The sequence below is a fragment of the Propithecus coquereli genome, unplaced genomic scaffold, assembly GCF_000956105.1.
Source record: "Propithecus coquereli isolate 6110/MARCELLA unplaced genomic scaffold, Pcoq_1.0 Scaffold120, whole genome shotgun sequence".
NCBI lineage: Eukaryota > Metazoa > Chordata > Mammalia > Primates > Indriidae > Propithecus > Propithecus coquereli.
Window position 1 is genome coordinate 6,429,559 of NW_012136081.1, and position 12,898 is coordinate 6,442,456.

At 59.6% G+C, this 12,898-nt stretch overlaps 1 protein-coding gene across 1 annotated transcript in view; it reads right to left on the reverse strand.

Annotated features, from left to right (window-relative positions):
- RHOD (ras homolog family member D) overlaps positions 1 to 7,376 on the reverse strand; it is a 9,714-nt gene extending 2,338 nt beyond the window's left edge. The window contains exons 1-3 of the mRNA XM_012665338.1: positions 7,219 to 7,376; positions 2,008 to 2,095; positions 1,157 to 1,266 (exon numbers count right to left, since the gene is read on the reverse strand). Of these exons, the coding sequence (XP_012520792.1) occupies positions 1,157 to 1,266; positions 2,008 to 2,095; positions 7,219 to 7,350 (330 nt within the window). The 5' untranslated portion in view covers positions 7,351 to 7,376. The remainder of the gene's footprint in view (positions 1 to 1,156; positions 1,267 to 2,007; positions 2,096 to 7,218) is intronic.
- Positions 7,377 to 12,898: the final 5,522 nt, after the last annotated feature.

A 12,898-nucleotide genomic window follows, 5' to 3' on the forward strand; every position in this document is an offset into this window, starting at 1 on the left:
ATGGCCAGCAAGCCTCCCTTCTCCAGCTTCTGAGTCTGGGAAATGGGTCTAACTATCTGTCTGACACCCCCGCTGGGATGGCCAGCAAGCCTCCCGTCTCCCGCTTCTCAGCCTGGGAAATGGCAACCACACCTGCTGCCGGCTCTCGGTCAAACTCCTCCCTCCCAACCCACATCCAACCCATCAGCAAATCCTGCCGGCTCTGCCTTCTAGACTGACTCAGAATCTGCCCCCTCCTCACCACCCCCACTGCCAGCACCCTGATCCTAGGCACCACTGTCTCTCCCGGTCCCCAAGGCCCAGAACAGTGCCTGGCATACAGATGTGCTCAATCAATAGTTCTGAATGAATGCACGGGGCATTTTGTCTGGGTTAAAGTCCCGGTGTTACCACTTTAACAGACGTGCGTCTTTGGACAGGTGACTCAGGCAGGGATAATAATAGTATCACTCCGTACGGTCGGTCAGAGGAGTAAATGAGTCAATATATGTGAGGGCCCAGACCAGTGCCTGATACAGGGTGAGTCCTCAAGAAATGTTTCCATCATTGCTGTTATTATTGCTAATGCCATCCCGGCTGTGCCCTGAGCAACCTTGGAGAGCGCCATTTGCATGGAGGCCCTGGCAGCAGTGGGTGAGGGGCTACACCAGGGCTAGAGGCAGCTGGAGCAGAGGAACTCAAGGGACCACATCCTGATGTCTATGAGCGGCCTCGGGAACCCCTGCCACGACGGGGGAGTATCCTGGGAGGCGCTGGAGAGCTGGCAGTCACTGGCAGTCACGCAGGGAGCTGCAGGAATCTGGCCTTCCAGCTCATGTGACCTGGGCAGGCACAGCCTGGGGAGATGCAGGGCTCTGGGCCACTCAGCGTTCTCGGGTGGACTTGCAGTGGAAAGACCCCAGCGTCTGAGTCTGCAGTGCAGGGCAGGCAAGAGCACTGGACTGGGAGTCAAAAGGGCAGACCCTGCCACCAAATCCCTGTGTGACCCTGTGTGAGACCCTTCTGTGGGCCTCAGTTTCCCCATATGTATGCCAACGGCTCTGGACTTGATGTCATCGAGGGCCTGCCAAGCTCCGACAGTTGGCTGGGTCAAGGGTGGGGGTGGGGTGGAGTGGTCTGGCTAAGGGGGCTGTGCCTCCCTGCCCTCCGTACCTACCCGGTTAAAGACGTTCTCAAAGCTGTGTGGGTTGGTGACGTCGAAGCAGAGGAGCAGGACACTGGCATCAGGGTAGAACAGGGGCCGCAGGCGGTCATAGTCATCTTGCCCTGGGCAGAGTGGGGGTGGTCACTCCCTCCAGACCTCCTGCCCGCTGCCGGCACCTCCCCAATAGCAGGGAGGCCATCACATCAGACAGGGAGCATCTGGAGCCTCAGTCTGCACAAACTTGGCACTTAGGTGGCTACTCCACGTGAATGTGCCTGTGGGGTGTGCCAGACCATTTGCTGAGACACTGTTCTGGGAGGAGTGGCAGGGGGCAGGGCTGAGGCCAGGCCTGGAGCAGCCTGGAGGGGCTGAGGCCCGTCACCCAGAAGCCACTTTGCCCTGGGCTTAGGGGGCGACGAGTAGGGGGCAGGGGGAGCAGGGCAAAGACATCTTAGTGCGTACCAATAAGAGGGCTGCAGGGACTCCCTGAGTTTAGTGTTGAGCTAACCCTTGTGTGGGCAAGGTCAGGAGGCTGGAGGGCAGAGGCCAAGGTCAGGCAGATCATATAGAAGCTAAACTGGGGTGGAATGCTTGGGACTGTCAGGAACAGTCCACCCCTTGAGAGCAAGGAGCTCTGGACCCTCCCCCAATCTCCAGGACAAGTGGGATGCCCTGGGATGGGCTTCAGACTCTGGTCAGAAGCAAGGAAGGCTCAGGTTCTTGATGGTCCCAATCCTGGCCAACACCTGTCCCTTGGAGATTAGCTCCCCTGGTTCAGAAGGAAGAGGGTAGGACTCTGTCCCAGGCATCTGGGGCCCACAGAAGCCCCTCCACCCTGCACCTCCCCAGCCCTGCACACCCACCTGCCGTGTCCCAGATTTGGAGGTGCACAGGTCTGCCCTTCATTTGCAGATTGGCGGTGTAGCGCTCGAACACCGTGGGGGTGTAGCTCTGAGGGAGAAGGGGGCGGGGAGGCTGTGCGTCTGAGGGAGCGGGGCCCACAGCACCAACCCCCTCCCCCAAGTGTGTTGTTTCTGGGAAGGCTCCCAGTTGGCCTGCCCGGCGGGAGGCCAAGAGCCCGTGTGTACTTCGGCAAGGTCCTGAACCTTCCTGGCCTTGTTTTCCTCAGCTGCAAAATGGGAATATTAAAAGTCCCTACAGCAGAGTGTTGCTAAAATGAGTCAATGCGGTACTCCATGCGGAGCCCTTAGCACAGGGCCTGGCGCAACGTAACACTCTATACGTGTCAGCTGCTGTTACTTTTACCTTTTCCCCCTGGATGGGTATGGGGGACTCTGATTTTCTTCTTCTTTTTTTTTTTTTAGACTTGGGGTCTTACTGTGTTGCCCAGGCTGGAGTGCAGTGGCTATTCACAGGCATGATCATAGCTCACTGCAGCTTCGAAGTCCTGGGCTCAAGTGATCCTCCTGCCTCAGTCACCCGAGTAGCTAGGACCATAGGCACACGCCACTGGGGACTCCCATTTCTGAGCCTTCATTCATGCTGTTCCCTCCTCCTCCTGGGATGACATTAGCCTACATCTGTTTGTTCATTCCTGCGTTTGCTCGTTCATTCATTCAGCAAACATTAGCATCTTCTCTAGGACCAGTTCTGGACACTGAGGAACGAGCAATAAACAAGGCTCAGTCCCTGCCCTGGGGAGATCGCAGCTTTTTGGGATCCTCCTTTGCCCCTCAGTGTCTCCCAGTCCAAAGCAGACCCCTGTCTAACGCCGGGATGCCTTCCCTGGTCCCCCCGAGCACCCATGTTTTAGCCTCTTATTTGCCCTGTCTGGCCTCAGGAGGGGTCACTCGGGCAGAGGCCCCTGTCCCCCGGCCCTGCCCAGCCTGAGCTCACTCCCTCTCTGCAGAGGTTAGACGGATGGGAAATGGGACAGGTTTCGTACACAGATGAATACACATGAATGAAGAGGGAGCTTTTGCAAGACGGGTGGGAGCAACAGGTGAGGTTTTCAAAACTCCACTACAACGCGAGCCCTTTGCCCTGAGGGGCAAGCTGGACGGCCTCTCTTGGGTCCCTAGGCCCTGACTGCTTGCTCAGGGCTGGCTGGTGGGGCCACAGTCTGCGGGCCCCTGTCTTCCTCCCTTCCCAGGCTGGGTGGGCCCCCCACAGGCCCGTAACGCAGGAGGACTTCGTGCCTGCCCGCCTGCCCGCTGGCCCTCTGAGTCAGGCCCTGGCCAGCTAGGAGCGGCAGTGCCTTAGCGGTGGGTTAGCGCTGTCCTCCAGGACACCTGGGAAGCTGCAGAGGATGGGTGGGAAGAAAGTAGGTCCCGGAACGGGCAGCCAGGGAAGATGCAGAAGTCAAGATGGCCTTGAGGTAGGAGCTGCCCCTGCCCTGGACTCCAGTCACCCTGTCATTCCCTCCACCAAGAGGAACCAAAAGGAACAGACAAGGGTCCCACCCACCTCCCCATGCCCCCTTGCCTGCCCAGGGCCCCCTCACGCCTTTGCCTGGCAGGAGACAGTGTGACCTGGTGGCTAGGAGCACTAGCCTTGGGATTAGATCTGCCTGGCTTAGGGTCCAGCTCTGGCACTTCCCAGCTGTGTGACCCTGGGCCAGTCCTCTCACTGGTTAAAGGGAAGAGTGTCAGCTCACAATGGGGGAGGGCAGACAGACTGGCAGGTGAGGTCCCAGCATAAATGTCCACCACTTAGAAAGCTGGTTGCCAGGAGCAATGTCCATACCAGCGGCCATCTGTCCCTCCAGGTGGTGCCACCGTCCCAGGCCCTCCCCAGCTTCTGGCCCTTGCCCTGGAGTGGGGGCACAGACATCTGCATCTGAGCTTCCAGCTTGACCACCCACAGGACCCCCAGCTGCAGGACCCTTCCTGATCCTAGCTGCAGAGCGGCCTGCCACGTGTCAGTGCTCTGCAGACGCCTGTGGTGATGACACCATCGCCCGCCATTCTCTGAGGATCTTCTGCGCAGGCCCTTTGCTGGCACCATCTCTGATCCTCACAACCTCGGAAACTTGGTACAATCCCCATTTTCCTGATGATGCCCAGAGAGGGGAAGTGACTTGCCCAAGGTGATACACTGGGCAGCCAGTTGGCGATGGAGCCAGGTACTTCTGGCTGCAGGGACCAGGCTGTGTCCCCAGCCACCTGCTTCCCCTGAGGTCACCAACTCCAGTTCCTGGGGCCAGGAGTGAGCAGGAAAGGGGCTGGGTTGCCCCTCTGGCTTGGAACTGCCACAGCACCTCCCCCTCCTCTGAAATGTCATCCTAGAGACTCTGTCTCTACCTTTTGTTGTGTTCTTTGACCCCCAGGCAGGGTTACCCTCTGTCCATGGGCCGAATAAGTCCCTAATCTTATCTGTTAAGCTCTCCTCAGCCAACAAGTCAGGGCTGGGACTGTGCTGAGCCAGGACAGAGATGACTCAGCCTTGGGTCTGCCCTCCCAGGGCCCACAGACAGAAGAAAGTGGATCATTACAGGACAGGGACACAGCTCAGGGTAGCGCCAGGTAGGATACCCATGGGAGTCCGAGTGCACACAGGAAGGACTCGGCTGGTTCTATCTGGCAGGGCTGGGTGCTCCCTGCCGCCTCCTATCTGCATCCTGGTGTGGGGGCTGCTGGGCTTTGCCTCTGCGGGAATGGTCGTTGCCCCAAATGCCAACCAGAAATGGGCAGGGGCTGGTGTCTAGCCCCGGCGTCCCTCTCTGCCCTAGGAGCTCTCTCCACCTTGCCCCTGTGCCTTGAACCCAAGGTTGGGCCACAGCTGGATAAGGGTCGCTGAAGCCCTCCATATCCTCAGCCTGCTCTCTGCCCTTTGCCGTGGGCAGGAAGACAGGGAGACGGGACCCCAAGCCTCCTAGCTGCTAGCTCCCTGGGCTTCAAGGGCTGCCTGGAGGAAAAGTCTTGGCAGGGGGCAGGGGCAGGAGGCGGCCGAGTCCAGCAGGCAGAGCCCTAGGGGCTGTGGAGAGGGCGCTGGTAGGAGGCAGGGAGACCTGGGCTCTAGATCAGCACTGCCACCCCAAGCCATGTGCCCCCAGGCAAGACTCTGCCTCTCTGGCCTCAGTTTTCCCATCTGCAAAATAAAGCCTTTCCGGCTCTTGCACATGATGGTTCTTTAAGGGAAGAGTAGCCCAGCATGGTGGCGCATGACCACAGTCCCAGCTACTCCGGGGCTCCCGTGAGCCCAGGAATTCAAGGTTGCAGTGAGCTCTGATGAGGCCACTGCACTCCCCAGCCTGGGTGACAGAGTGAGACCCTGTCTCAAAAAACAAAGATGAGGTCTCTCTTGTTCCAGGAAAGCCAGGGCCTCCAGATGGGGGAAGAGCCTAGACAAGGCCAGTCCATCCCCTGGTGACAAGCATACCCTCCTCTCACCTGGCTGCCCCAGCACGTCTTTCAAAACATACATTTCAGCTGGGCGCGGTGGCTCACACCTGTAATCCTAGCTCTCTGGGAGGCTGAGGCAGGCGGATTGTTTGAGCTCAGGAGTTCGAGACCAGCCTGAACAAGAGCAAGACCCCGTCTCTACTAAAAAAAAAATAGAAAGAAATTATCTGGACAACTAAAAATATGTAGAAAAAATGAGCCGGGCATGGTGGCACATGCCTGTAGTCCCAGCTACTCGGGGGGCTGAGGCAGTAGGATTGCTTGAGCCCAGGAGTTTGAGGTTGCTGTGAGCTAGGCTGACGCCATGGCACTCACTCCAGCCAGGGCAACAAAGTAAGACTCTGTCTCAAAAAACCAAAAAACAAAAAACATACATTTCATCAACTGCAAGAAGCCCATTTCTACATCATGTCCTCTCTGAAATTGGGATGGGTGTCACCATCAAGGATGTCACCATCCAAGATGTCTCAGGTGGTGGTGAGGCACCCCCCCCCTAAGCCCCAGGCTGTCAGGTGCCCTCCCCAGGGTCTCCAGGGGCCTGGCCCCTCAGAGGGCTCCCCCCAGGGTGCTGTAATTGTTGAGTTCCCATTGGCAGCATCTGGGGACCCAGAAACATGTCCCTCCAACTTAGAGTGGCTCGATGCTGCCATAGTGGGAAGTGCACAGACAAGGCCTGGCACTGTCCCCAGGCCGGGCCTCTCCTGCCTCCCCTGACAGACTCCCCGGCGCCTGCAGGACCCCAGGGGCCTGCGGGATGCTGGGGTAGGGAAGGCAGAAGGGAAGACACTGGAAGCAAACCCAGGGACCCCCAGGGCAGCTGGGCTCAGGGCTGGCAGAGCATGTGGGTCCAGCCCCTGCCCCTGGCCTGTGCCTGTCGCGTCTGCCTGGACAGTCAGTGGTCATGTCAGAGAAGGACGAACAGTCAACATGCCCAGAGCGTCAGGAACGTGCCAGGTAGCACGTGGGAGCCGTATCAGCCCAGCCTGAACACCTCCGCCGCTACAGCCCCTCTACCCCGCCAGGCTGCTGAGAGCAAACCGAGAAGCTAAGCAAGTTACTAAAGGGCACAGGGTCCGTTAGAGGAGAGCAGAGGTGCCAACCCAGCGCCCCGATGCTAGGCCTGGCACGCTCTTACCCTCCAAGGCAGAGCCCGTGGGATGTGCACTGTGGCAGCAAGAGCTGGAGAAGAGAGATGTTTCCTAAGAAGGACATTGCCAACGTTCTGGGAGTCCTTCCTGCGTGTGGGCTCGGAGCTGAGCGCTTGACCTCTCTTACCTTCTCACAGTGACCCTGTGACGTGGGCACCATCACTATTCTTACTATGCAGTTACGGCAACAGGCACGGAGAGGTTAAGGGACGTGGCCAAGGGCGCGTGGCTGTAAGTGGCAAAGCCACGATTCCAACCCAGGCTGTCTGGCGCCACAGTTCTCAGTCCCTTTCAGCCAAGGTGTGCCACCAAGTTCTCTCTTAGGACCCGCTACATACCCAGGTTGCCTAATTCAGTCCCTGTGACACCGTGCCAGGTAGATGCCATTCCTCCCACTTTACAGATGACATCACTGAGGCCTTCACTCCCAGGGGCGGAGGGAGAAGAACTCTGCCCTTGACTCCACGCCCCGCCGGGACCCCCTGGGAGGCCGGGCTGGCGCACTTCGTAGGCAGACGCTTAACCCGCGGGATGCGCCGAGGCCCGGGGCGCCGGCACTCACCTCGGGGAAGGCCCCATCGGCGAAGACCATCAGCAGCGACGTCTTCCCGCAGCCGCCGTCGCCCACCAGGACCACCTTGGCGGACCGCGCGCCCAGCGGCGCCTCCTCGGCCGCGGCCTGGGCCTCCTTCATCCCGCGGGTCAGGCGCGGGCCGGCGGCGGGGCAGGAATGTGGAAGGGGCGGGGCGGCGGGAGGAAGTGCGAGCGGCGGCCGGGCGGGCGGGCGCCCCGCCGAGCCCAGGTGAGAGGCCGGGCCCGGCCTGGGCGGCGAGGGTGGCGGCCGGCTGGGCCCTTCCCCTCCAGCCCCGTCCTGCGCTGAGGCCGCGTGACCTCTGGACGGTGACAGCGGCGGTGGCCCACTGCCCGTGGGAGGAAGCGGGGGCGGGGTCACCATGTCGGCCTTCCCCCCTCGGTGGGGACAGAGGCCGGTCCCCGCTGCCTTGCTGCATGAATGAATAAACGAACGTGTATCCCCAGGGCTCTGGAGACAGCACACAGGTGTTTCAGGCCGCGTGGGAAGGGGGTGACCTGGACGTGCCCTTATGGGTCAGTCGTTGGCACAGCCCCCCTCAACCAGCACCAGGGAGCTTTGCTGCAGGTGAGCGACCACCTGTCTCACCCTGGCTGGGGCATGATCGAGTGAAAGTGGTGGAACCTTCCGTCTATAAAGTGCTGAGAACAGGGTCTGGCGTGTGGTTGGTGCCACGTGTGAGCGGTTCGCGTTATCAAGCCATCATATATGGCCACCTGGTATCAAGGGCCTCGTGACCCTGCACTTATCAAGACGGAGTCCCTGCCTCGAGAAGCCCACGGCCCAGGATGGGAGACAGACAGGACGTCAGTGTGACAGGAGCTACAGTGGGAGTAGGGGGGGACAAAAGGGGCTCCTCGCCAGGTTGGGGAGTTGGGAAACCCTTCCAAACGAGGGGCCAGAGTCTTGAGGAAGAAGTTGAGATGTGTCAGACGGGGGAGGGAAAAGATTTTCCAGAAGAGGGAACAGCACGTGCAAAGGTATGGAGGCAAGAGCCAGGGAATGCTGCCCCCACGCCCGCAGGAGGGTGGGGGTGGGTTGGGGAGCTGGTGTAGGACAGTGGAGCGTTTCAGATGCCGGAGTAAATCCAACACTGAACTGGAAGCTCATTGTCACCTGACCTCCCCACCCCTCCTAGTGGCCAGGGTTTAAATCTTTTAAAAATGGGCATAGGGGTCTCCCCAGATCTCAGATGGAGTGTTTGCATTGAAGCTTAAAGGAACCGGGGGCAGAAGTCTTTGGGTCCCTTCTGCCCCCCCGCGCCACGCTGGTCATGACATTATCCTCCATGGAGTTCAAAGCCAGGCAGGTGAAAAAGCACCTTCGACCCCCTTTGAATCTCACTGTGGCCCCAAAAGTTAGACAAGGCAGGAGTCACTGCCCACTGCAGGGAGAGGCCGAGGCCGGCGGCCCTTGCTGCCAGCCCAGGCTCGACCCGAGGGCTGTGGTCGCAGGCTGAATGGAGCCTCACCGGGACCTGGATGGAGGGAGCCTCCCCAGCACACCTCCACCTTTCAGGTGTCCCTTCCTCCCTGAAACTGCCGTGGGGCTGGGTGTGAAGCTACCGAGCAGGGCTCCCTGCCCCAAGGAGTGGTGGGGAGGGGCCCTGTCCCCCGCTGATCAGCTGTCAGCCTCTTCATCCCCACTGCTGCTGTCATCAGGCCTTGGGTGGCAAGGCTGGGAGGCAGGTGGGGCTGGACTGGGGGTGGAGGGAGCTGAGAGTCATGCAGAGGTGTTTGGCCTTGGTTGCTATAGGGATAATCGCTCTAATGACACACTTGATGTCTGTCATGCTTTACAGTTTCACTGAGCATTTCCTAATAATAACAGCCCCATTAATGGGTTGCAAACCATGTGTAGGCACTGTCCCTTAGGAGGTAGGAACTATTAGTTCCATTTTAGAGATGAGGAACCTGAGGCGGAGAGGTTAAGTTCTTGTTTAAGATCCCCAGCTAGTAAGAGATTGAACTGGGATTTAGACCCAGGTGTGACCCCAAAGCCAGGCTTTCTCCCAACATCACACCTCATGTTCCTCACTCCACGCAGCTCTCGGACTGTGTGGTGGGCAGAGCGGATGATCTGCTTCCCCCATTTTACAGATTCGGGAACTGAGCCTCAGAGCGAGGCAGTGGTTAGTTGTGGGCAAGCAGGACGCAGAGCCAGGACTGGATCTCCGATGTCAAGCCCAGCCTCGCCCCCACCCTGTGCTCGGGCTCCTGCAAGAGGGAGATTGCACCGGGCCATGGACATCTGCCTTGTCGGCAGGGAATTTCCCAGAATCTCAGACATCGCTGGGCCCCGGACCACACTGTTCCTGGAGTTTATTTTTGGAGTGGTGGCCCAGGCCACAGTCTGCCTGGCCAGGGTGCTGTTTACTGTTTTACCGTTTACCGGGGCTGCTCTTGACTTCTGGCCTGCGGGTGACTCAGTCCCTTCGACGTCCCACCAATCCCAAGCCCAGAGTCCTTTGGGAACCCCGCACAGTGGGCTACTGCCCTGCAGACCCCAGAACAGCAGAGGTGGCCAGGCAGCCTTTGGTCTGACGTATCGTCCCTGCTGGATACGGGTGGCCAGACAGGATCTTTCAGTGTCCAGCTAAGCCATGAACACCTCAGGGGCAGCCACCAAGGCTGACCCATCGCTGCACCCCAGAGAGGAGTGCCTCTCCCAGACTGGCACCCAGCTGTGGCTCAGGATGTTACGTCCCACAGGACTGCCTGGCTAGATAAACAAGGGAAGGGAAGGACAGGACAGAGGGAGGGAGGGAGGAAAGAAGGAAGGCACACGGGCTGGCCCACGAGAACAGACGAACTGAAGAAGTGAATAGAGGGACAAATGCTTGCGTGGATGCGTGAATACAGCACAGGACCTGAATGGGGGGGGTCCGCCCCATTTTCTGGCTCCCCACCCCCATCCTGAGGCGAGTCCTGCACGTCGGGTCCGTTCTCTGCTGCCTCCGTGTGGCCGCTATGCTCCCTGCACTGTCCTGACCCGGCGCCTGCTGGGCTGGGGTTCCTGGCTGGGGGTGGGGTGTTTGTGCCTGGCGGAATGAGGGGAGAGTGCCTGCCGGGCAGAGCCTCAGAGTCCCTGGCAGGACGCACGGCCCCGGTGTGTAGTTCCCAAAGCCCTTTCCTCTGCGTGCCTCCCTGGGACCTCCCCGTCTCTGTCATCCTGAACACGAGATCCCAAGGGCCCTTGTCCTCAGCCTGAACTCCTCCACGCAAAGCCTTGACCTCACGTTTACCGCGTACCTGCTTGTGCCAGACACTTGGCATGTGTCATTTTATTCCACCCTACGAAGTACGCACAGTTCTTATCCTCCTCTGACAAACGAGGAAACTGAGGCCCAAAGAGGACAGAAAATTTGTCCAAGGTCCCACAGCAAGTAAGTGGAGGAGCTGGGATTCAAACCCAGGAAGTTGGGCTCCAGAGTCCACACACACAGAGTCCCCCAAAGCGAGAGGTGCCATCTCATCTAACACCCTCATTCTTCAGATGGGGAAACTGAGGCCCTGAGAGGAGAAGGAACTTGTCACATAGTAAGTAATCAGCAGACTCGGGCCTATGCCAGGCAGAACCCAGAGGGCCTTTTCTCCCAGTTTTCTTCCTTCTGGTCTCCCCAGACCGATCAAGCCCTGCTGTCATCTAACCGGAGCCCAGGGCTGTGGGGACCCAGGCCTTCTGCCCTGTCTCCTCTCTCAGCCTCACTACGGCTGATCTTTCGGGTGGGACAGGAGGGTCAGTAATGGGGTGGCAGTGGGTGGAGAGGGGGAGCACTGTGGCCTGACCGTAGCACTTTCTTAGGCTTTTCGGTTGTCCCGTTGGATGTCCGCAGGCGTAGACGGCCACGGGCAGGAGAGAGGAAGTGCGGTCGGGAGCTGCTGTCGACTGTGGCTGCTGAAGTGGCACGTCCTGCTTCTCCCCCACGCGGGCCTGGCCCAGGCAAGGCCGCGGTCAGCTCAGAGACCTGCGCGCCCTTCCTCCTGGGTGCGCTCCCGAACAGAAGGCGCCGGGGCCCAGGCTGGAGGAGGGGAGACAAATGGGCAGGGAGGGACGGGGGCCCGGAGAGGGGTCAGAGAGAGGATGGAAAGAGGTCGGGAGGGTTACAAGAGAGAAGACGGAGGGAAGACAGCTTCTACTAGCCCTGGTTGTCCCGACTCCTCTCCAGGAAAGCACCTGGGTTTGCATCCTGCTGAGTGAACCTGAAACCCAAAGGCAGCTCAGAGGCCTCCCGCCTGCCCTGCCTGCCCGGCTTGGTCAGGAGCAGCGCTTGCCGACCTGCCTTGTGTCACCTCCAAAGCTCCTTAGAGTGACCCCCTCCCTGCCTCGGACCTGCTCCGGCTCAGGACCCCTGCATGGCTTCCCATTGCCGCCACAGGGACCTACTGTGTCAGCATGGCCGTGGGAGGCCTCCATAGCCCAGCCCCACCTGGCCTCTCAGGCCTTAGCCTGGCTGTGTCTCCCCAGACGCATGCTCAGGCACTTTTTTTTTTTGGAGACAGGGTCTCGCTCTGTTACCCAGGCTGGAGCACAGTGGCACAATCATAGCTCACTGTAGCCTTGAACTCCTGGGCTCAAGTGACCCTCCTGCCTCAGCTTCCAGAGTAGATAGGACTACAGGCACACACCATCATGCTCGGCTAATTTTTAATTTTTTTTGTAGAGATGGGGCCTCACTATGTTGTCCAGGCTGGTCTTAAACTCCTGGCCTCAATGGATCCTCCTGCCTCGGCTTCCCAAGATGCTGGGATTACAGGTGTGAGCCACTGCGCCCGGCCTGCTCAGACAGTTTGAGGCCCCTCTCCCCCTCCTTGTGTACAGTCAGTCCTTCTGCCCTGCAAAGCAAGCTCTCATGCTTCCACCTCCTCCAGGAAGCCTTCCCTGGTCTCTGCCCTTTTCACGGGCTCCTGCAACAGCCTGTCTCATTGGTCACCTCTGTCTGCCCAGCTGGAGGGACACAGCAGCTCTTCAGAGTCAGCTCCTGTGGTGGGCAGGCCTCCGGGGCTGCTGGGAACTCTCTCCCAGCTCATCCTCGTCCACGCTTCGTGTCCTGTGCTCGTGACCTTCCAGAGGAGGGGTGGGGGAAGCCAGCAGCCTGGAGCCAGACGGGTGTGCCTAGTGACCAAGGGCAAGGCCTGGAGCCAGACAGCCTGAGCTTGGACCCCAGCTCTGCGCCTTTCTGGCTGTGTGACCCTGAGCTAATTACTGAACCTCTGTGAGCTCCGGTTTCCACGTCCACAAAAAGGGGGTGACGACAGTACTGACTTTGAAGTGTTGCAGGCTTGCAGGCCGGACACGCGTCCACTGAACTCCTGCGGCCATCTTCCCTCCGGCCTCTCCTTTTGCTCCCTTCCTCCACCCCTGCTCCCTCACTCTGCCCGGCCAGGTATATAAATTGGCCAGGTTTTGCCGGCTCTGCCCTTTCGTATACGCTCTTCCCCACCAGGAATGCTTCGCTGCCGTATCCACGGCAGAATATTCTCCCTCCGGCCCTGAAGACTCGGCGGAGTGTCGCCACCAGGAAGCCTTCCTCGATATTCCCCATCACCAGCCTGCCCTGCCAGCACTGGCTCAGGGACTCTCTTCTGAGCTTCCCAAGAGGGAGGCTGCCTAGTAACCGCCATGAGCCTGAGTCCCCGGTTCCTGGAGA